Below are 23,648 nucleotides of genomic sequence, written 5' to 3' on the forward strand. Positions count from 1 at the left end.
GTGCATTCAATCTTTCAACCGACTGCTGATCTTTTGCTTTATGATCTTTTCACTTATTTGACTCTAAATGTTTTGTGTGCTTTTCATTTGTGTCTAAATCGGTCAAGAAAGAATTGCAAATTGTCTATTTTAGCACTGAAGAGTTAATATTTGGAATTGATGTGTTCATGTTTTGCATTTTCAGGGATTTTGTCTTCAGCGTGTAAAAGGCTTATATCCATCCATCCATCCATTGTCTTCCGCTTATCCGAGGTCGGGTCGCGGGGGCAGCAGCGTTAAAAGGGAAGCCCAGACGTCCCTATTCCCAGCCACCTCCTCCAGCTCATCCGACGGGACCCCGAGGCGTTCCCAAGCCAGCCGAAAGACATAGTCTCTCCAACGTGTCCTGGGCCGCCCCCGGGGCCTCCTGCCGGTGGGACATGCCCGGAACACCTCCCGAGGGAGGCGTCCAGGAGGCATCCTTATTAGATGCCCGAGCCACCTCAACTGGCTCCTCTCAACGCGGAGGAGCAGTGGCTCTACTCCGAGTCCCTCCCGGATGACTGAGCTTCTCACCCTATCTCTAAGGGAGAACCCAGCCACCCTGCGGAGGAAACTCATTTCGGCCGCTTGCATCCGGGATCGAGTTCTTTCGGTCATGACCCAAAGTTCATGACCATAGGTGAGGGTAGGAACGTAGATCGACCGGTAGATCGAGAGCTTTGCCTTTCGGCTCAGCTCGCTCTTCACCACGACAGACCGGTACAGGGTCCGAATGACGGCAGACGCTGCACCGACCCGTCTGTCGATCTCCCGTTCCATCCTACCCTCACTCGTGAACAAGACCCCAAGATACTTGAACTCCTCCACTTGGGGCAAGACCTCCTCCCCGACCCGGAGGGAGCATACCACCCTTTTCCGACTGAGAACCATGGCCTCGGACTTGGAGGTGCTGATCCCCATCCCGGCCGCTTCACACTCGGCTGCGAATCGCTCCAGCGAGAGCTGAAGATCACGGCTTGAGGAAGCCAACAGCACCACGTCATCTGCAAAAAGCAGCTTATATTGTTTTACAATTTGTTTTGGTAAATCTGTGACTATTTTGACTTAATGTGTCCTTTGGGGATCCCCTGCAAACATATATGACTAACTGTTGAATAATTTGGTGAATAATGTTATATTATTATTGATAATAGATCATTTAAAAAAAACTTGGAGGAGCTGTTAGTGAACCCAAAGAGCCGGGCCCTTCTCAGTAAAAGCGAATTAGAAGAGCCAGTTTACTAAATAGAGTTGTCCTCTTGAGCCGCTTCTTCATTTATTGCATGGTCTATAGAGTCAGACTGCCAATCAAGTGGCAATGGCAACAATTTCAAGCACTTCACCCAAAACTCAAGCTTTTTGTTGACTTTGAAAACACAACATTAAATTTCAAGCATTTTCAAGGCTTTCAAGCACTCGAATGAACCCTGCATACCGTTACATATAAATGTCTGTTATAGTATTTACTAATACGCCCAAAGATTCAAGTCAAGTCCCATTTCTTTCTGACGCCCTGATTCACAAAAATGTCTCAAAGGACTGCACAGGATTACAATGACACGTCCCCTGATCTGAAACCGACATCCGTGCAAGGAAAAACTCAAAACCTCAACACGAGGAAATGAAATGTTGTTTATTCGTTTATTTCTTTTTCCTTTCTTTTATATTTCCCCCTTTGTTTCTTTTAGTCCTGGTTGTTTTCATTTTCCTAGCACGTTGTTACAAAATGATTGGTAAAGTAGGGACAAAGCAAGAAAACCAACCCGGATGAGTTTGGATGCGACTTTGTACCAGATGCTGCTAAACTTCATTTGATTTCCTGCACTTTTAGTATTTGCTGGAGGTGAAAAACGAGTCGTTTACTGAAAAAGGCTGAAAGAGTTGTACAGCGGAACCTCGGTTCTCTACCATAATCTGTTCCAGAACCCTGTTCGAAAACCGATTTGTTCAATCGCCAAAATCATTTTTCCCATTAAAAATAATGTAAATCCTTTTAATCCGTTCCAACACCCAAAATGTTTACCATGAATGTTTTACGTAAGCTAACCCAGGCTGATCGTACGTTCGCGCTATCGTAATTTTCCGCACGAAAGATGTCAAAATAAAAAGAGAATTATTATTAAGAATTATGAATAGGATTTTTTACCTTTGAGGTGGTCAGCAGAAGGCGCAGGTGGACGGTGGGGAGAGGAAAATCATCAAAAGTTTTTCAACCTCTTCCAAAACTTGCGGCCGTTTGCTTGCATATAGCGCTCACTCCCTGAGCCGCATCACTCGATTTCACAGCCTCCTTAATCTTGACTGTCATACTGATAGTAGATTCAGCCACGCTATATTCAATAGCAAGATCGGAAACTAGCACACCTCTTTCATATTTGGCTATTATGTCTTTCTTAGAGGCAATAGTTGTACGAACGACTTTTCTTTTTTCACCTGTCCCGCTTGCGCCGACCTTCTTCGGAGGCATAATTAGGGGGCTCAAACACTCCGTTCACCGATATTAAAAGCCAAACGAAGCAAGTGCGCACGTGATTAACAGTTGATCACGAGGGGTGGGGGCCATCTACACAGCTCAGCATCGCACTCTAGCGTACGCACTCAGGTATTACAGGCGTTCGAACTCCGAATTTTTGACCGAACAGCGAAGCAAGAAATTCTCAACATCTTTGGTCGGACTCCGATTTGTTCCAACTGAAAGTCGTTCGAAAACCCAGGTTCCATTGTACTTGAATTTCAAACCACTATTCGTTCTTTCTTTTAAATCACTCATTTTTTAAGTTTGGGAAGCATTGTCACTGTAGCAGAAGCGAAAATGACGAACCTTCCCCGAGCTGCTTGGAAAAAGCGTCCGGTCCTGGACGTTCTCGCTCGGTCTCCTCTTTGGATCCACGAAGCTTCTCTTGAAAAGGTTCTTCTTCACAACTGGAGCACATTTTATTCACTTTTCAACGAAAAAAAACGCTCCAACTCGGCAGTACAAAGGAAAACTTTCGAAAAGGACCACAAAGTGATACTTGTGTCGAGTTGACGTCGTTTAAAGTCGACTAGAGGAATTTCTCGACATTTTCTTTTTTGGCAGCCATGACACCTTCTCCCTCCAAACCCCGCCGCAATGGATTGTGGGTACAAGTGACACGGATCACATGCTGCGTTCAAGAGAATGGGTGTTTCGGGAGATCCTACCAGATTCGACCGAAAAGCGTCTCAAGAATGTAGGAAGTCGGGGTTTTTAAACCCTCAACTGGGGAAATATGATAAGAAAGACACTCGAGGTGGGAGGTTCCAGGTGCAAAGTTGGGATACATAGCATTTCTCCTAGTTGGAGGTTGGAAAACTCAGTTGTCGTCTTTTCGGGAACGCAGCAACAGAAAACACATAGAAGACGAGATCGGTCGGCGACAAAATAACTCGATTCGTCCGGTGAACGACCATGTTAAGGAAATATATGTCAAAAAGGAAATTATAAAAAGGTAAAAAGAAAAAGCAGTAACGGGTGTATTCATCACTTTTGTTATGTTGAAATTCCTGCTGAAATATTTTTGTCTCGTTTGTGTTTAAGTGTCCTGCAATGACGAGTCCAACAGTGCCACCTGCTGGTGCAACAGAGTTGAAATTTGATTTCATTGTTTTTTTTGTTGAATTCTCACAAAATCCGTGTTTTTGTTGCATTACTGTTAAAATTGTTGGTACCGCCTTCATCTGTTAAGCAGGGTTGGGGAGGGTTACTTGAACTGGATGACTTTCAATAACTTTTGGATGACTCCAATAAATAATATGCTCATAAAAGACAAAAGAAACTCAATAGGAATCAAATGACTCCATTTTGTGCAGGTTTGGGGAGTAACGGAACACACGGAACGGCAAAAATGATGTTTGGATTTATTTTCACTTTGTTTCTGTCTCATTTGATGTTCGTTTTGCCGGAGATCAAAGAGATCAAAGCCAGGAGAGAAAGCTTACCACGTAGTGTGAGTCATCATTTTATTCCTATTGAGTTTCTTTTGTCTTTTATGAGCATATTTGGTATTGGAGTCATCCAAAAGTCATTGAAAGTCATCCAGTTCAAGTAACCCTGCTGTTAAGGCATGGGCTGTGCGGCCGCCTTTTTGGTTTGCCGTATGTGACGACCCTTTTTCACGCACGACACAAGGTTTCACAATCACTCGGTTTATTGCCTGCATTCAGTCAACAAAACAATACAAAAGTCAGGGGCATCTGTTTGCGACTGCAATTAGATAGAGATAGATAGAGATAGATAGATACTTTATTCATCCCCTAAGGGAAATTCACATTTCCAGCAGCATCCCTGAGCTGAGTTGAGAACAATACAATAATAAAGCCAAAAGAATACAATATACAAATACCAGTGTGACGTGCAAATGCCCACTTTAGCATGTTATATAGAGTAACTAAATAGTGCTACACAGAATACATATTGGAGTAAGATATTGATTATCTCCAGCGCGTACAAATTGAAGCTACGGCAAGCGCTGATGCCCATAAATTGCCAAACGAAAAAGACAGTCGCAGATGCCCATGACTTAACAACTAAAGGAAGTACCGGATTATTAACAGTAATACGACAAAAACACAGATTTTGTGAGAATTCCAAAAAACATTCAAAACAATCACATTTCAACTCTGTTACGCCTACCTTCGGCACAAAAACGCGGTGCTGAAGGTAAGCTGTGCCCAATGTCAGTTGGATAAAAAAATGCATATTTTGCTAGATATAGGAGCTGCTTTCACAAACTATATTTGTATATAAATGTATATAAGTTGTGCTAAATGACGTATATATAAAAAAAAACTCATTTAAAGTAATGTAGCTTGTAACGATGATGCAACGTGTTTCGATGCAACCACGCCACGAGGTGCGGCATGTTGAGCGATGTCCCGTTTTTGTCGGCAGTCTCCAGCGCGCTGCCAACGATGTTGAAAACCGGCGGAGGTGCTGACCACATGGTGTGCGTTTGTTGTTTCGCTCATGGCAGCAACTGGAATAAAAGCCTCATGTTCCTTATGTTCATTTGGCTTTCCAGTGTGAACTTTACTTTGGTCCATGATAATCCAAGTCCCTTTTCTGTTTTATCTTGACTTAACACAGAGTTAAATTTCGATTCTGGCAAAAGTAACGTGATTTCAGACTCTTTCATGGCCATAATACTAACCCATTACCACATGGCTTTCAATTATATTTATTTGGTTCAAAATCTAAGTTGGTGGTTACCAATTCGGTCAGCAGGCGGTGCTCTCAGTTTCCGACACAAATTCGTTTGAAATAGCCCGCGACTAGCATTTATCATGAAGGATGCAACTTTAAACACAACTTTAAATGATCGATTTTGGAGTTATTTGATATTGATAGTGATCAGTCCAGAAGAAAAATAACATCGACCCAAAAATAATGCAGGCAGTCTGATTTGATTAAACTATGTTTTATTCACAGGACAAAGAAAATGGAATCAAACAAAAGAATAAAGCACATTGTTGACGCAAGCACTCAGTGATGGAAAGTGGAAGAAATGATGCAACGGGTTAATAGTACCGATCAATGAACCCGGATTGAAGATAATAGATTCATTTCAATGATATGGGATTGTTTTCTTAGCGTGCCAACATGGGATATTTGCCAAAAATACTAAAGACAGGTTGTTGCATGACCATTCTTGTGTATTTTTGAGAACAAAAAAAGTCCCTCAGGGGAGGAGTGTGTGAGAAGGAGCACATGGCCAACCAGAAAGATGAGGAAATAAAGGTTCCTATCTCTTTTGGCAACGGACTTCAAGGGGATTGTTCTCATCCAAACAACAGGGACGGAGAGAACCAAAGGCTCTCCAAGCTTTGGGGCTCTGGTGAGAACAGGCCCCAACCCTGGGCACCTAGGTCGGCCATTTTATTGTTGTGATGAGTATAATTATTGATAAAAGGCAAAATTTTATGGGGACAAGAGATAAAATAGATCATATATCAAAAAATATGACACAGATGCAAATCATGAATCTTTTGAATCCATATGAAGACTTTGGGGTCACAAATCTTTATGATACAACTGGGGAGTGGGCTCACTTCCTGTGAATGAATGTGGCATTTTTGATGTGGTAGCAGTCAGTGGTTTAAAAAAGGGGAGGGAAAATGTTTTTTTTTTTTTTAAGTCTCCCACTTTCAGTAAATGTTTGACCACAAACCAAGCAGGCCAAAGTCTTTGCACCGGGTCTTGTGTGTAATTTCTAGTGTCCAATAATAGACTGAAAAATAGTCAGTGTAATATAGTGTAATAACCTTCTTGTGATTAAGGGCTATACAAATAAAAATGACTTGACAATATAGATATACCAGCTCAGTAGCCTAGATGGTAAGGCGCCCGCTTTGAGACTGGGAGATCGGGGTTCGCGTCCCGGTCGCGTCATTCCTAAGACTTAAAAAGTGGTCGGCGGCGCCCTCTGTTGGCTGCGGCTGCATCGACTCGCTACAACGGGTCAGGTGCAATCGACATTTCGTTCTGTGTACATTGTTACACAGAATGACAATACAAGGAAATTATTATTATTATTATTTTTTTTTTTTCTCACCACAATATCAACAGGTCAAAGGAGATGAGTTTCTTTATTGTGTAGGGAAACCTAAAACAAGCGGTAGAAAACAAAATAACTTAACTACAGGTGTAATTCCCTGTTTATGCCTTTTGGGAGACTTTTTGGCTATTTTTCAGTGTTTCAATGTGTGTCTTTTTAAGTTCTGACTTGAAGTGAAACTTTGACCGCAAAGTGAGCAAGAAAAAGGCTTCTCCCCAGTGTGGGTTAATGTGTGTGCTTTCAATTGTCCATTTTGGGTGAATCTTTGACCGCAAATTGAGCAGGAAAAAGGCTTCTCGCCAGTGTGGGTTCTAATGTGTTTTTTTAATTCCCCACTCTGGGCAAATCGTTTACCGCAAACTGAGCAAGAAAAAGGCTTCTCCCCAGTGTGGGTTCGCTGGTGTATTTTTAAGTTCTGACTTGAAATGAATCTTTGACCGCAAACTGAGCAAGAAAAAGGCTTCTCGCCGGTGTGGGTTCGCTGGTGTATTTTTAAGTTCTGACTATGAGTGAATCTTTGACCGCAAACTGAGCAAGAAAAAGGCTTCTCGCCGGTGTGGGTTCGCTGGTGTATTTTTAAGTACCCACTTGAAGTGAATCTTTGACCGCAAACTGAACAAGAAAAAGGCTTCTCCCCAGTGTGGGTTCTGGTGTGCATTTTTGAGCTCCCATTTGTAGGGAATTTTTTACCACAAATTGAGCAGGAAAAAGGCTTCTCGCCAGTGTGGGTTCTAGTGTGTACTTTTAAGTCCCCACTCTGGGCAAATCGTTTACCACAAACTGAACAAGAATAAGGCTTCTCTTCAGTGTGGGTTAATGTGTGTCTTTTTAAGCTCTCATTCCGTGTGAATGTTTGGCTGCACACTGAACAAGAAAAAAGCTTCTCGCCAGTGTGGGTTCTGGTGTGTCTTTTTAAGTCCCCACTGTTAGTGAATCTTTTACTGCAAACTGAGCAAGAAAAAGGCTTCTCACCAGCATGGAATTTCATATGCAACTTCATATAAGCCTTGCTTCGAAACGTTTTCCCGCACTGGGAACATGTGTTACCACCTTCAGCGTTTGCGGAGCGGGACGTGTCGTCATCTTCCGTTTCCACGAGTTGACGGGAGCTGATGCTTCCAAGCTCCTGCCGACCGTTATCTTCGGGTTGACCTTGATCTTCGGCGGTTGAACGGACCCCGGTCACTGGCAAGACTGAATAATCGTCCTCCTCAACAGGCTCCCCATCTTCTGTCTCTTGCTTAACCTGATAAGGCTTCAGATCCTCTTCATTTTTAACGGCAGACAACTCTGGTTCCTGCCGCGCAGTAGCAAGATATTCTCGGCCGACGTCTGCAAGACACAAGTCACGTTTATTTGTATTGCCCTCAACTCGTTCAGTGCCGTAACGTAACGTTTTTAAAAGCATTGTCCCCGAGTGCCAAAACTGAAAAAACATTCTAAAGGCTGATCAGTAAGTATTAGGCCTCTGGAAATTAAATGCTCGTTTTTAGAGGATAAAAAGGGGCCGGAGGGACTTCCGGCGGCGCTACGAGGTAGACGGCAGCAAAGAAAGTCGCTCGGGCAAAAATCACCAAAGAAAATGTAATACATACTAGGAGAAAGACAGAAAGGCTACAATTTGTGACTCATATCAAAGAAAAACACTTCAACAAAACACGGTCAAGGAGGAAACGGGCGCTAAGGAGAAAAAGACCGAGGGAGCAGAAGGAATGTCATCGGTCGACGAGGGACGCGACTCGGCCATCCTCCGCCAAATCCCTAAATGAAGGCGAGAACATACCGAAGCAGCCGGCGGGAACAAGATTGCCGTGGCAAGACTTGAAAAAGAAGAACTTCTGGAGCGCACTATGTCGCTGGATCGGAGGCTGGAAGGCATGGAGGAGCTACATGCTAACACCGAGGAGCCAACGACGAGACCAGAAGAATCCGTAGCCTTCCTCCTCCGACAAACGAGCAACAAAGTGGGAGGACTTGGAGTCAACACTTGGCATACATGAGAAATGATTCGCCCCATTACAAAACAGGAAATACAAGACAACTTCAAAAGAAATAAATCACCAGGAAGGAATGGATTCCCGGGGGTGTTCTCCAAAAGCTTTAAGGAAGAATTAACAGCGGTACTGCATAAAGTATTTAACTCTGCGCCAACAAAAGGAGATCCCCCAAATCGGAAGCCATCGTAACAGTCTTGCACAAAGAAGGAAAAGACCCAATATCGTGTGAAAGCTAGAGACCACTTACTTTACTTTCGAACCATCTCAAAATTCTTACAAGCATACTGGCCAAAAGAATGCAGAAAATCATAGTGGGATTAATGAAAATGGATCAAACGGGGCGCATACGATATCAGCAGGATACTAAACATAATTACGAGCACAAAATGAAATCGTTGGAACAACTCAAACAAGAATTTGACCTGCCTAAAAATGATTTTTACAATTATTTGCAACTAAGGCACTACCTCCAGAAACATGACGAATGGGTGAAAATATGTAAGGAGCCGACTCAAGTGGAGGAATTATTAAAAATTGACTGGTGAAGAGGGCACAGCAGCGCCTGTACTTCCTGCGGAGGATGAAGAGAGCCCACCTGCCCTCACCCACCCTCATCACATTCTACAGGGGCACCATAGAGAGTATCCTGACCAGCTGTATCTCTGTGTGGTGTGGAGGCCGCAGAGCCTCCGACCGGGGTAGTGTGAGGAGGGTGACCAGGACGGCAGAGAAAATCATGGGGACTTCTCTCCCCTCCATTAAGGACATTGGCCAAAAGCGCTGCCTATCCATAGAACATCATTAGGGACCACTCTCACCCCCATCGTGGACTGTTCACTCTGCTAGCCTCTGGGAAGAGGTACTGCAGTGTGCAGAGCAGGACCAGCAGGTTTTGCAATAGTTTTGTCCCCCTGGCCATTAGCATGTTAAAGTGTCAATCATACACATAGTAAGTCTACACTGCATCTGAAATGAAATGATCTGAAATGAAATGATCTGCATTTATATAGCGCTTTTCAAGTCAATGACTTCCCAAAGCGCTTTACGATGTGCTTCACATTTCCCAATAGCGGCCGTGATCTGTGCAGCCATGTAAGGCGCTAACCTGCTTATTGGGGGTAATTGGGGGTTCAATGTCTTACCCAAGGACACTTCGACATGTAACACGGACAAGCCGGGATTCGAACTGGGATCCCTTAATCCTAAAACGATCGCTCTACCTCCTGAGCTACTGCCGCCCCAGCATCTGTTTGTTTTATTTTTTTGCACTACGGGCAGTTCTTTATAGCTAGCCACTCCTTTGCACATCTGTTCTCCTCTTCACTATCGTACTCCAGTGGCCAACCCAAATTCCCAAACAAGTTAGGCACATCGGCACCTAAGTCGGTCATGCTATCGTCCCTCCGGATGAAACAGGACACCAGAAAGCGGCCGTGTCACTCGGGTCAGGGCGACACAACAGCAGGGCCCTACAGCTTTCGCTGGTTTACCCCTGCTGCATCATACGGGTGCCCAGCACATCCTCCGTGTTTGTGCACAGGCAGTTGAGTGGCCTTTTCATGCTAGTTTTTATGTTTTGTCAATCTTACATCATTGTTAGATGGTGTCCAAAGGGCTCTAGTCATAGTAACGTTCACTTTTGGAGCTTAGCTTCCTTAACTTACCTGTAAATAACTAAGATAACACATGTTGGCAATGTGATGCTGAATGATTCAAGGTCAATTTTAACGGAGAGGCACTCCCGGTAGTCTACAGATGGTAAGGTGTTAAGAGATAGGGTTTGAGTTCCATATTAGGGTTCTAAACTGAACGTAGGGTTGAAAGCTCGGATTACAAATGAAACACGGTTAGGAATAGGGTTACAAACAAGGGTTTGGGCTGCAAGGTTTTAACCGATTTCAGGGCTCCAAAATACGGTCGGAGATGGAGTTGGGGTTTGAAACTAAGGTTAAGGTTTTTGTTCTGTAGATCGGCGCGGGAATTATTGTCTGGTCAACAGAAATACATACTAAAAGTTATGCTTCTGCTAGCAAAGAAATGATGACAGTGTCCTGCCTGAAACCACAATCCCCTGACATAAAACAATGGAAACAAATGAAAGCGATCGTAGATTATGGAAAAAAAATCACTGCAGAGTGAACTTTTGTCATGATTGCCCCAGACTTCTGCGCAAGATGGCAGAACTAGAGAACAATATCATAAATACAATGCATTATAGTTTAAAACGAATTTGGCTTTATCAATTACTGAGATGCTTTTGGATACTTTAGTTTGAATGTGTCTGATGTGTGTTTTCCAGCCTCATTTCTTGTCCATTATCACCCCTAACCCTTTCTGATTTCCATTGCAGCATCATCCATTTCGACTTCTAAATCTTGATTTACCTTGCGATTAACAAAGAATATGACTTTGGTTTTATTTAAACTTTTCATTTATTTGAATCCATCCATACTTTTAGGTCAATGACTTCATGATCATTGCATGATCATTATTTTTGGGGCCACGCCCAACGACTTTCCCTCCAAAATAAGGACGTTGCGGAAAGTAAAACCACCAACCTGCTCTGTTCAACACAATTTGGAGTATCTTGTAAACAGTTCCTGGACACTCTGGTTCCTGCCACGCAGGAGGAAGATGGTCTTCACCGATGTCTGCAAAACACAAGTCAAATCGCATTAATTTGTGACGCCTTTACTCACAGAAACTCTCAAAATGCACAGAACACCATTGTAACATCAACCAGATCTGAAAGCTACAAGAGGACAAGGAAAGACTCAAAAAAGGTCAGCATGCGGAAAATGACGAAACCTTGGGAAGGGACCGCACATATAATATACAGGAAGTCATGGAAACAGGGTTCATAAATAGTTTTCACTGAGAAATTCGAGCACTTTTCAAGCACTTCCAAAGCCTCATTTTTTTCCTCTCCAGTTACTCGAAAAGGAAAAAAAATTCAGTGGCCATCAGAAGAAAGTTTTTTTGTTGTCGTCTTTGATGATTAAAATAAAGTCGCTATCTTGCTCCTAGCGCATGTTTTGTGCTATTTTGGGACGTTCCCATCCACGACCTACGATCTTTGTGTGAGAAAGGGCTGCTATAACAGCGCCACCTGCTGGTATGGGGTAAAGTTTGGGCTTCTGATTTCGTAATTGGCACTCTACAGTTTGCCGCTAACGGTAAGCCACGATCTTTCGGTGCTCCAAAAAAAGTTATTTTTAAAGATTAAAACCACAGCTGACAAATCTCTCTACATGCACAGTAATGTGATTGATGTTATCAGGCTGTTTGGATTTATTCTTGGTTTGTTTCTGTAGCCTTTTGTGTTAGTTTTGCAGGACGTTGCATGTTGTGCTAAAATGCTAATTCCCCTTATAGGGTTGAAAGCCATCAGAGGTGGGAAACCACGTGTTGTGTGTGACTCATTTCATTTGCAGCAACTGTATTAAAAGCCTCATCATGCAGTCCAGCCCGAATGGGGATCTTTGGTGGGACAGCTACACCGAGGTTACAAATTATATATACATATATAAAGTTTAGATGCGACTTCGTACCAGTTGCTGCTAAACTTCATTTTATTTCCTGCACTTTTAGTATTTGCTCAAGGTGAAAAACGAGTCGTTTACTGTAAAGGGCGGATAAAAGTTGTATTTGAATGAAAAAAACACTATTCTATCTTTTGCAAAATTTAGGAAAGCATTGTTATTGTAGCAGAAGCAAAAAAAAATGTCCAACCTTCTCCGAGCTGCTTGGAAAAAGCGTCCTCTCGTCGCGGTCCTTCCCCACTGGAGCGCATTTTATCCGTCTTTTAACGAAAAAATGCTCCAACTCGGCAGTAAAAATGACCACAACGTGATACTCGAGTTGACGTCGATTGAAGTCGACTAGAGGGCTTTCTTGAGAGTCTATTATTTGGCGGCCATGACACCTTCTCCTTCGAAACCCCGCCGCAATGGATTGTGGGTACACATAGCACGGATCACATGATGCGTTCTAGAGAATGGGTGTTTCGGGCGATCCTACCAGAGACGACCGAAAAGCGTCTCAAAAATGTAGGAAGTCGGGGCTTTTTAACCCTCAACGAGGGAAATATAATCAGAAAGACACTAAAGGTGTGAGGTCCTAGTTGCAAAGTTGGGGTACATAGCATTTCTCCTGGTCGGAGGTTGGAAAACTCAGTTGTCGTCTTTTCGGGAACGCAGCAACAGAAAACACATAGATGACGAGATAGGTCAGCGACAAAATAACTCGATTCGTCGGGTGAACAACTATGTTAAGTATAAATATGTCAAAAAGGAAATTATAAAAAAGGTAAAAAGAAAAAAAGCAGTAACGGGTGTATTCATAAGTTTTGTTCTGTTGAAATTCCTGCTGAAATATTTTTGTCTCGTTTGTGTTTAAGTGTCCTGCCGAGTCCAACAGTGCCACCTGTTGGTGCAACAGAGTTGAAATTTGATTTCATTGTTTTTTTTTTGTTGAATTCTCACAAAATCCGTGTTTTTGTTGCATTGCTGTTAAAAATGTTGGTACCGCCTTTATCTTTTAAGCACGGCAAAAATGATGTTGGCAAGCTGTTTGGATTTATTTTCCAATTTGTTTCTGTGGCATTTTATGTTAGTTTTGCCGGATACCAAAGAGATCAAAGCCAGGAGAGAAAGCTTACCACGTGTTGTGAGTCATCATTTTATACCTATTGAGTTTATTTTGTCTTTCATGAGCATATTTGCTATTGGAGTCATCCAAAAGTCATTGAAAGTCATCCAGTTCAAGTAACCCTGCTGTTAAGACATGTGCTGTGCGGCCACCATTTTGGTTTGCCGTATGTGACGACCCTCTTTCACGCACGACACAAGGTTTCACAATCTCTCGGTTTATTGCCTGCATTCAGTCAAAAAAACAATACAAAAGTCAGGGGCATCTGTTCGCGACTGCAATTATCTCCAGCGCGTACAAATTGACTGAATCTACGGCAAGCGCTGAAGCCCATAAATTGCCAAACGAAAAAGACAGTCGCAGATGCCCATGACTTAACAACTAAATTAACTACCGGATTATTAACAGTGATACGACAAAAACACCGATTTTGTGAGTATTCCAAAAAACATTAAAAACAATCAAATTTCAACTCTGTTACGCCTACCTTCGGCACAAAAACGCGGTGCTGAAGGTAAGCTGTGCCCAATGTCAGTTGGATAGAAAAAAAATGCATATTTTGCTAGATATAGGAGCTGCTTTCACGAACTATCTTTGTATATAAATGTAAATAAGTTGTGCTAAAAGAAGTATATATATAAAAAAAGCACTCATTTAAAGTAATGTAGCTTGTAACGATGATGCAACGTGTTTCGATGCAACCACGCCACGAGGTGCGGCATGTTGAGCGATGTCCCGTTTTTGTCGGCAGTCTCCAGCGCGCTGCTAACGATGTTGAAAACAGGTGGAGGTGCTGACCACATGGTGTGCGTTTGTTGTGTCGCTCATGGCAGCAATTGGAATAAAAGCCTTATGTTCCTTATGTTCATATGGCTTTTCTGTGAGAACTTTACTTTGGTCCATGATAATCCAAGTCCCTTTTCTGTTTTATCTTGACTTAACACTGAGTTAAATTTCGATTCTGGCAAAAGTTATGTGATTTTAGACTCTTTCATGGCCATAATAACAACCTATCACCCTGTGGCTTTCAATTATATTTATTTGGTTCAGAATCTAAGTTGGTGGTTACCAATTCGGTCAGTAGGCGGTGCTCTCGGTTTCCGACACGAATTTGTTTGAAATAGCCCGCGTCTAGCATTTATCATGAAAGATGCAACTTTAAATACAACTTTAAATGATCGATTTTGGAGTTATTTGATATGGATAGTGATTGATCGGACCAGAAGAAAAATAACATCGACCCAAAAATAATGCAGTTTGATTTCATGAAACTACGTTTTATTCACAGGATAAAGAAAATGGAATCAAACGAAAAAATAAAGCACATTGTTGACACAAGCATTCAGTGTGAGCGAGGAAGGAGGAAGAAATGATGCAACAGGTTAACAGTAATGATCAATGAACCCGGTTTGAAGATAATAGATTCATTTCAATGATCAGGGATTTTTTTCAAGCGTACCAACATTGGATATTTGCCCAAAACACCAAAGAGGTTGTCGCAATAACCCCTTTTGTGTATTTTTGAGAACAAAAAAAGTCCCTCAGGTGAGGAGTGTGTGAGAAGCAGCAGATGGCCAACCAGGAAGATGAAGAAATAAAGGTTCCTATCTCTTTTGGCAGCGGACATCACAGGGATTGTTCTCATCCGGACGACAGGGACGGAGAGAACCACAAGCTCTCCAAGCTTTGGGGCTCTGGTGAGAACAGGCCCCAACCCTGGGGATCTAGGTCGGCCATCTTGTTGTTATAATAATGATACTTTTTGATAACAGGCAAAAATTGTATGCGGGCACACGAGGAAATAGATCATCTATCAAGAAACATGACGCATATGCAAAGCCTGAATCTTTTGAATCCATATGAAGACTTTGGGGTCACAAATCTTTATGATACAACTGGAGAGTCTGCTCACTTCCTGTGGCTTTTTTTTGACGTGGTAGCAGTCAGTGGTTGAAAAAAGGAGAGGGCAAATGGTTTTGTGGCCGTTATTTTCCAATAAACGAACTGTATGATACTTAACCAATTGAATGTTTTATCACTCTTAGTGAATTTTTGACCACAAACTGAGCAGGCAAAAATCTTCTCGCCAGTGTGGGTTCTTGTGTGTCATTTCTAGTGTCCAATAATAGTCTGAAAAAATGTCTGTGTAATAACCTGGGAAGCCCTTTGAGACTCTTGTGATTAAGGGCGTCACAAATAAAAAATGACTTGACAATATAGATATTTTGTTTTTCACCACAATGTCAACAGGTCAAAGGCTTCTCTTCAGTGTGGGTTAATGTGTGTCTTTTTAAGTTCTGACTTGAAGTGAATCTTTGATCGCAAACTGAGCAAGAAAAAGGCTTCTCACCAGTGTGGGTTCTGGAATGTATTTTTAAGTACCAACGCTGGGTGAATCTCTGACCACAAACTGAGCAAGAAAAAGGCTTCTCGCCAGTGTGGGTTAATGTGTGTATTTTTAAGTTTCCACTTTTAATGAATTTTTTACCGCAAACTGAGCAAGAAAAAGGCTTCTTCCCTGTGTGGATTAGTGTGTGTTGTTTTAATTGTCCACTTTGGGTGAATTTTTTACCGCAAACTGAGCAGGAAAAAGGCTTCTCGCCAGTGTGGGTTTTTTGGTGTGACTTTAAAGAACAATTAGATGAGAATCGTTTTCCACAAACTGAGCAGGAAAAAGGCTTCTCGCCAGTGTGGGTTTTAATGTGGTTCTTTAAGATTCCACTCCTGCTAAATCTCTGACCACAAACTGAGCAGGAAAAAGGCTTCTCGCCAGTGTGGGATATTGTGTGTTTTTTAAAGCTCCCTTTCTCTGTGAATGTTTTGCCACAAATTGAGCAGGTGAAAGGCGTCTCCCCAGTGTGGGTTAGTGTGTGTCGTATTAAGACGCAGCGCAAGGTAAATCTTAGACCACAAACTGCGCAAGAAAAGGGCTTCTCCTTAGTGTGGGTTAGTGTGTGTGTTTTTAAGATCCAACGAAAGGTAAATTTTTTACCACAAACTGAGCAGGCAAAAGGCTTCTCGCCAGTGTGGGTTGTGGTGTGTATTTTTAAGTTCTCACTTTTAGTGAATCTTTGACCACAAACTGTGCAGGAAAAAGGCTTCTCCCCGGTGTGGAACAGTCCGTGCTTTTTTAAGCTCTCATTTTTAGAGAATTTTTGACCGCAAACTGAGCAAGAAAAAGGCTTCTCCCCAGTGTGGGTTCTGGTGTGCCTTTTTAAGCCCCCATTTTGGGCGAATTTTTGACCACAAACTGAGCAGGCAAAAGGCTTCTCACCAGTGTGTGATCTAATGTGTCTCTTTAAGTTGCAGCTTGTAGTGAATCTTTTATCGCAAACTGAGCAGGCAAAAAGATTCTCGCCAGTGTGGGTTCTGGTGTGTATTTTTAAGTGCCCACTTGAAGTGAATCTTTGACCACAAACTGAGCAGGAAAAAGGCCTCTCGCCAGTGTGAGTAATTGTGTGTGTTTTTAAGTTTCCACTTGTCGTGAATCCTTTTCCACAAACTGAGCAAGAAAAAGGCTTCTCGCCAGTGTGGGTTCTGGTGTGTATTTTTAAGTTCTCACTTTTAGTGAATCTTCGACCACAAACTGAGCAGGAAAAAGGCTTCTCGCCAGTGTGGGTAATTGTGTGTGTTTTTAAGTTTCCACTTGTCGTGAATCCTTTTCCACAAACTGAGCAGGCAAAAGGCTTCTCGCCAGCATGCAATTTCATATGCAACTTCATATAATACTTGCTTCGAAAGGTTTTCCCACACTGAGAACATGTGTTACCACCTTCCGACTGCGAGGCGTCCTCATCCGTTTCCACATGTTGACGGGAACTGATGCTTAGAAGCTCCTGCCGACCGTTATCTTCAGGTTGACCTTGATCTTTGGCGGTTGAAGGGACCCCGGTCACTCGCAAGACTGGAACATCGTCCTCCTCCTCAACAGGCTCCCCATCCTCTGTCTTTTGCTTAACGTGATAAGGCTTCAGATCCTCCTCAATTTTAACGGCAGGCAACTCTGGTTCCTGCCGCGCAGTAGCAAGATATTCTCGGCCGACGTCTGCAAGACACAAGTCACGTTTACGGTGGTACCTCGCTACTCCGCGCTTCCATGTAGTACTTACAAAAAATTACTACTAATAATAATAATATCAATTCAAAAAATTCAAAAATGAATCATGGAAAATATTCCAATTTAGAAAGGAGATTATTTTACAACATCTGAAAAGAAAACATTCAATTAGAACGAATCATTTGAAAAGACAAAGAAACGCACGTCTACGGCCATCGACGCGAGCCGATTGGCCGGCACTCGCCGAATACTCGACTCCCATTGGCCCGTCGGCTACAGTAGACCGCGCTTACCTCCTATACGGTACGCTTCTCGCCATAGCTGGCAGTGAGCTCGCCTTTTTCTCGCGGCAAATTTTCGAGTCGAAAGCTTTTTCGAAGCCCTCGGCGAAACGCTCTTTATCCCTCGGTGCGTCCGGCCAAGCCGAGAAAAAGCCAAAGATGTTCGCCGCCGAGGAAGAAGCGAGTTTATCGGATGAATCGAAAGCAGGAAATAGAATAGAAGAATCTCTCTCTAGTTGTATTCCATATGGTGTACTGTATTGTACTGTATACAGGGGGGGTGTACTGCAAAGGTTTTTCTTTTTTGAAGGGGCGTCGCTACTTTGCAGATTTCACATTTTGCGGGTGGTTTTGGTCCCCATTAAACCGCGATCACCGAGGTCCCACTGTATTTGTATTGCCCTCAACTCGTTCGAAGCATTGTCCCTGAGTGGCAAAACGAAAAAAAAAATTCTAAAGGCTTAAGCGCTGCTGATCAGCAAGTATTTGGCCTCTGGGAATGAAATGACCACTAGGTGGTAGGAGTGGTTTTGATCGGATATTTGCCAACACTCAGTGCCGCGTTTTGTTCCTGTATTTGCCGTATTACTCTGTATGGCGGTGAGTAGGCGCCGGTGTATATGCCAAGTACGCGCAGTGTGACGAGAAAAGCAAAGATATAAGTACATCCTGTTAACGATTCAAATCTTTAGTCTTTCTAAATAATGAGCAAGGGCTTTCGTTGGGATGACGTATCGTAGGACCCTGCCATCACCGTGACGACCTGAATCTAAAATCACGTCACCCGAGACATCAGGGGCTGAGAATTTTTGCAAAGTTCATGCATAGGTTTAGTCTTCTTGCAATCAAATGTTCTTTTTCAAGCCAAGCGCCCTTGTGTTTATGGAAAGTATTGTTTTCATAGTCTAGGTATCGAAAACATAGATATTAAAAAAAAAGCATCGGGGCGAAACGTCTGCTTGACATGCACCATTTTGCAAGGAGCCATTTTTCTCAGAAGTTTTCCGGGAAACAAGAATATTTTCAGAAAAATTGGCAACGTCATCAAATCGACTAAATCAACCGTTGTCTCATGAAAGAGGAGTGTTAAAGTTTTCTTGTGGTGTGCCCTATGCCTGGATCGCTACAGAGCTAAGTTTACTGTAGGCCATCAAAAACGGGTCAATATGGCCGACGTCGGCACTTCCCGTTTGAGAGAAACGTCTGACACTCGTCGGAAACGGTCAAAGATTTTGGAATTTACACAAAACGTAGGTAAGGCAGAAACTGTGACAGGAGCGACGGGGGGGGGGTGTTTTTAAAGGTTGAGTGCGACTTTTTCAAACTCAAGCCTTACTCGGGACTTGAAGCCAAGAGATGGCAGTACATTTATTTCATTACACTCAAATGAACTTTTTTTTTTCCATATTTTTGGGGGTTTGTTCCTGTTCGGCCTAATAAAAGTAACATTCCAGCATATAACGCAATGGAAAAGTGCACGAGGGCTCTTTGAACTCAATGGAGCATCGCTCACACATTCTTAATAGAGAAACGTCCGCATGGTCGTGTCAAATTCGCACACACGCGAATAAAGCAAAAGCGTCACTAAAAGAACTTCAAAATAGACGTCTTTGAAAAAAGTCAGCCAGCGAGACGCCCTTATACTACGCCACAGCCGAACCTTAGATGTCGAGTACTCATGTGCCCGTCTGTGCCCGCAGAGTATTTCAGAGGAGCGGTTCGTGCGGCGCCAGCCGTCGGCGTGTCGATGACGTTCGAAGCCCCGCCAAACGCGTGTGCGGAGAGTGATTCGCTAGCAAAGAGTGTCGTTTGAAGAAAAGTGCCAGAGTAACGCAAGATTGACGCCCCGCTATTTATACGTTATAAATGATTCTGTACAGGAGATGGCGTCATGGAGGACATGATTCATCTTAGAGCCCCTACGTGTGTGTGTGAAACATTTGCCTGCAGGGCTTCACTGCTTTATGGGGCTTCATTTTGCCAAGACTTAACTCTCAAGGATGTTGCAGAAACCACAGAGAGCAACCTTGTCTGTTCAACCAGAAAGTAAGCTACAGTGAAGAAGTATTTGAACACCCCACTGTTTTGCTATTCCTGCTTAGAAATCACGGAGGGGTCTGAAATTGTCATCGTCGGTGCATGTCCACAGTGAGAGAGATCAACTAAAAAGAACATTTCAGAAATCACAATGCATTTTATAACGTTTTGTTTGAACAGCTGCAAATAAGTATTTGAACATCTGAGTATCCTCTAAAATTCTGACCCAGAAAGACCTGTTGGTCCGTCCATGAGAAGTCCACCCGCACTCCATGTATCATCCTGAATCGGATGAACCCGTTTGAGGTCGTCGGCTGCACAAGTCCACCCCACGCAATAAGTAAGACTTGAACTAGTAACACGGCGAAGACCAAAGAGCCGTCCAAAGACACCGGAGACACAATTGCACACCTCCAGAAGGCCGGAAAGGGCTACAGAGCAATTGCCAAGCAGCTTGGTGACAAAAGGTCCACTGTTGGAGCAATCGTTAGAAAATGGGAGAAGCTAAACATGACGGTCATTCGGAGAGACCACCTCGTGGGGTCTCAATGATTCTGAGAACGGTGTCGAATCTGCCCGGAACTACACGACAGGAGTTGGTCAATGACCTGAAAAGAGCCGGGACCGCCGTTTCCAAGGTTACTGCAGGAAATACACAAAGACGCCAGGATTTGAAATCACGCATGGCACCAAAGGTTCCCCTGCTTAGACCAGTACACGTCAAGGCCCGTCTTCAGTTTGCATATGACAGTTTGGATGATGCGGAGGAGTCACGGGAGAAGGTTTAGTGGTCAGGAGACCAAAATAGAACTTTTTGGTCATAATGCTACTAAGCGTCTTTGGAGGAAGAAGAATGAAGAGAACTATCAGAAGAGCACCATCCCTACTGTGAAAAATGGGGGTGATAACATCATGCTTTGGGGTTTTTTGTTTGCTCACTGGACAGGCAAGTGCACTGCATTAAAGAGAGGATGACTGGGGCCGTATATTGTGAGATTTGGGGGAACAACCTTCTCTCCTCAGTCAAATCGTTGAAAATGGGTCGTGGCTGGGTCTTCCGACACGACAATGACCCGAAGCGCGCAGCCAGGAAAACCAAAGAATGGCTCTGTAAGAAAAATATCAAGGTTCTCGCATGGCCCAGCCCGTCTCCAGACCTGAAACCAATCGAAAATCTTCGGAGGCAGCTCAAACTCTATGTTTTTCAGCGACAGCCCAGAAACCTGACTGATCTAGAGAAGATCTGCGTGGAGGAGTGGGCCAAAAAAATCTCCGGCAGTGTGTGCAAACCTGGTGAAAGACTACGGGAAACGTTTGACCTCTGTAATAGCAGACCAAGGCTACCGTACCAAATATCAACATTCATTTTCCCTGGTCAGCACGGCGCAGTGGTTAGAGCGTGTGCGGCACAGTTCTGAGGTCATGGGAACGTCCTGCGTGGGTTCAAATCCAGCCACTACTGTGCAGAGTTTGTATGTTCTCCCCGTGCACTCTGGTTTCCCCCCACATTCCAAAGACATTCATTTCAGGTGAATTGGCCGATCCAAATTGTCCCTCGGTGTGAATGAGTCGTCTTTCTCCGTGTGCCCTGCGATTGGCTGGCGACCGCTTCAGGGTGTCCCCTGCCCACTCCCCGGAGATGGCTAGGATGGGGTCCAGCCCCCCCGCGACCCTAATAAGGTGAACCGATACAGCTTATGAGATGAGGTTTTCTCAGGTGTTCAAATACTTCTTTTCTTCACTGTATATATTTTGAAAGAATGAGCGAGAGAGAAGGCCGGACCTTATTCCAAAGGAAAGTACGGTGGACGTCGACGGCCAAATATTTTGTATTGTGGAAAGTAAAACCACCAACCTGCTCTGTTCAACACAATTCGGAGTATCTTGTAAACAGTTCCTGGACACTCTGGTTCCTGCCACGGAGTAGAAAGATGGTCTTCACCCATGTCTGCAACACACAAGTCAACTCGCATTTATTTGTGACGCCTTCACTGACAGAAACTCACAAAAGGAATGCGCAGAACACCATTGTAACATCAACCTGATCTGAAAGCTACAAGAGGGCAAGGAAAGACTCAAAAAAGGTCAGGATGCGGAGAATGAAGAAACCTTGGGAAGGGACCGCACATGGGGTCATCCCCCTTCCAGGATGACCAAGCGGAAATGGATGTTGCAAGGGCCTTAGTACATAATACACGGTCAACCTCAACATTAAATATAAAGGAAGTCATGGAAACATACATACTTTACAAGTACTCTCATAGCCATGATCAAAGAGATCAAAGCCAGCAGAAAAGCTATGTGACTCATTCATTTGCAGGTAAATCGTACCCGTTTTTATACTCTTTTTTGTTATTATTTCTATTTTATCATATATATTGGAAAGGATGATGGTGGTTAAAATTCAGATGAAAGTAAAATATGTTGAATTCATTGTAAACGTTAAAAATCCGCTGTACGATCTCTTGTTAAAATGGATGTACAAATGTATTGTCACATTCTAAAATGTCTCATCTCATCAGCTGCACCGCTTATCCTCAGTAGGGTCGCGGGCATGCTGGAGCCCATCCCAGCAATCATAGGGCAGTGGGCAGGGGACACCCTGGACTGGTTGCCAGCCAATGTATTTTATGTAAATGGTAAAGAAAACTCTTTGATATGCTTCGGATAGTCTTCAGAGAGAGCTGCTACTGAGATCAAAGCCAGCAGAAAAGCTAATGTTGTGACTCATTCATTTGCAGAAACTGTAATCATAAAAACCTCATCATCCGGCCCGGCGTGAATGTGGATCTTTGGTGGGACAAGTACACCGCGGTTACATATAAAAGCAGAAAAATGAGCAACTCGCTGCAGCATTGGTGCGGGCCGCCATGTTGGATCCAATCCAAAGCTCAATTGAAATGGCCATGCACTTTTTGTTTGAAGTCATGTTGGCATTTCGCATTTGTTTTATCGGGGAACTATTGAAGTTTTGATTGGACTTGAAAAAAATCATTCTATTTCCTACACTTTAGGTTTTGTAGGAGAAGCAAAAATGACGGACCTTCCCCGAGCTGCTTGGAAAAAGCGTCGGGTCCTTGACGTTCTCGCTCGGTCTCCTCTTTGGCTCCCCGAAGCTTCTCTTGAAAAGGTTCTTCCCCACAGGAGCACATTCTCTCCGAATTCCAACGAAAAATCGATCCAACTCGGGATTAAAAAGGAACACAAAGCAAAACTTGAGTCGAGTTGACGTCGTTTGAAGTCGACTAGAGGACTTTCTGGAGATTCTATTGTTCGGCGGCCATGACACCTTCTCAACCCCGCCGCAATGGATTGTGGGTACAAGTGGCACAGATCGCAAGATGCGTTCACGAAACTGGGTGTTTCGGGAAATCCTACCAGATACGACCGAAAAGCGTCTCAAAAATGTGGAAAGTCGGGGTTTTCTGACCCCCAACCGGGGAGATGTGATTAGATAAACACTTATGGTGGGAGGTCAGAGTTGCAAAGTTGGGGTACATAGCCTTTCTCCTGGTTGGAGGTTGGAAAACTCAGTTGTCGTCTTTTCGGGAATGCAGCAACAGAAAACACATAGAAAATATGTAAGGAACCAACTAAGGTAGAGGAATTATTAATATCGTATACAAAAGGACAATCAATAAAGGGGGTTCTATCAAAACTATATCAAGCCCTGAGAATGGATCTCAGTCAAGATGACATGGCGGTTAAGGAAAAACGGGAACGAGAAACTAGTGCGGTGATAAAAGACGACGAACGGGAAAAAAGATGGAAAGAGGGACACAAAATAACCAACAGCCCAACATGGAAGGAGTTTGAATGGAAAGTAAAAATGCAATTCTTCTATACACCCTCTATCACTTCAAAATATAAAAATACCTATGTTGGCGTAACTGTGGGGGGGTCGGAGACTTTACGCATATTTTCTGGAATTGCCCTGTAATATTAAATTTTTGGAGAAGTATCCAGAGAGAAATAAAATTAATCACTGGCTGGGAGTTGTGGTTGGACCCAAAGGCTTACGTAATAGGAA

At 43.4% G+C, this 23,648-nt stretch overlaps 3 protein-coding genes across 3 annotated transcripts in view; all 3 read right to left on the reverse strand.

Moving 5' to 3' along the window:
• LOC148368220 (uncharacterized) overlaps positions 1-3,118 on the reverse strand; it is a 306,344-nt gene extending 303,226 nt beyond the window's left edge. Inside the window, exon 1 of the mRNA XM_088330192.1 lies at positions 2,843-3,118. Within this exon, the coding sequence (XP_088186318.1) occupies positions 2,843-2,954 (112 nt within the window). The 5' untranslated portion in view covers positions 2,955-3,118. The remainder of the gene's footprint in view (positions 1-2,842) is intronic.
• A 2,372-nt stretch (positions 3,119-5,490) lies between these two features.
• LOC148368234 (uncharacterized) lies at positions 5,491-12,516 on the reverse strand. The gene is made up of 3 exons (XM_088330238.1): positions 12,326-12,516; positions 11,152-11,244; positions 5,491-7,928 (listed from the first exon to the last, which is right to left on the reverse strand). The coding sequence occupies exons 1-3, from the start codon at positions 12,384-12,386 to the stop codon at positions 6,730-6,732; spliced, it is 1,353 nt and encodes a 450-aa protein (XP_088186364.1). The 5' UTR covers positions 12,387-12,516; the 3' UTR covers positions 5,491-6,729.
• A 1,978-nt stretch (positions 12,517-14,494) lies between these two features.
• On the reverse strand, positions 14,495-22,911 carry LOC148368235 (uncharacterized). The gene is made up of 3 exons (XM_088330187.1): positions 22,662-22,911; positions 21,474-21,566; positions 14,495-17,288 (listed from the first exon to the last, which is right to left on the reverse strand). The coding sequence occupies exons 1-3, from the start codon at positions 22,768-22,770 to the stop codon at positions 15,487-15,489; spliced, it is 2,004 nt and encodes a 667-aa protein (XP_088186313.1). The 5' UTR covers positions 22,771-22,911; the 3' UTR covers positions 14,495-15,486.
• Between the last annotated feature and the right edge of the window lie 737 nt (positions 22,912-23,648).

This window comes from Urocampus carinirostris, chromosome 3 (assembly GCF_059441175.1).
Source record: "Urocampus carinirostris isolate Australia breed hairy pipefish chromosome 3, RoL_Ucar_1.0, whole genome shotgun sequence".
NCBI classification, from domain to species: domain Eukaryota; kingdom Metazoa; phylum Chordata; class Actinopteri; order Syngnathiformes; family Syngnathidae; genus Urocampus; species Urocampus carinirostris.

Coding starts and splice junctions, on each gene's coding strand:
- LOC148368234 (XM_088330238.1), bottom strand. CDS start 12,386: ATGCGCTCCAGTGGGGAAGGACCGCGACGAGAGGACGCTTTTTCCAAG. Junction 11,245..12,325: donor TTCCAAGCAGCTCGGAGAAG/GTTGGACATTTT, acceptor TGTGTTTTGCAG/ACATCGGTGAAGACCATCTT. Junction 7,929..11,151: donor AATTGTGTTGAACAGAGCAG/GTTGGTGGTTTT, acceptor TGTGTCTTGCAG/ACGTCGGCCGAGAATATCTT.
- LOC148368235 (XM_088330187.1), bottom strand. CDS start 22,770: ATGTGCTCCTGTGGGGAAGAACCTTTTCAAGAGAAGCTTCGGGGAGCC. Junction 21,567..22,661: donor TTCCAAGCAGCTCGGGGAAG/GTCCGTCATTTT, acceptor TGTGTGTTGCAG/ACATGGGTGAAGACCATCTT. Junction 17,289..21,473: donor AATTGTGTTGAACAGAGCAG/GTTGGTGGTTTT, acceptor TGTGTCTTGCAG/ACGTCGGCCGAGAATATCTT.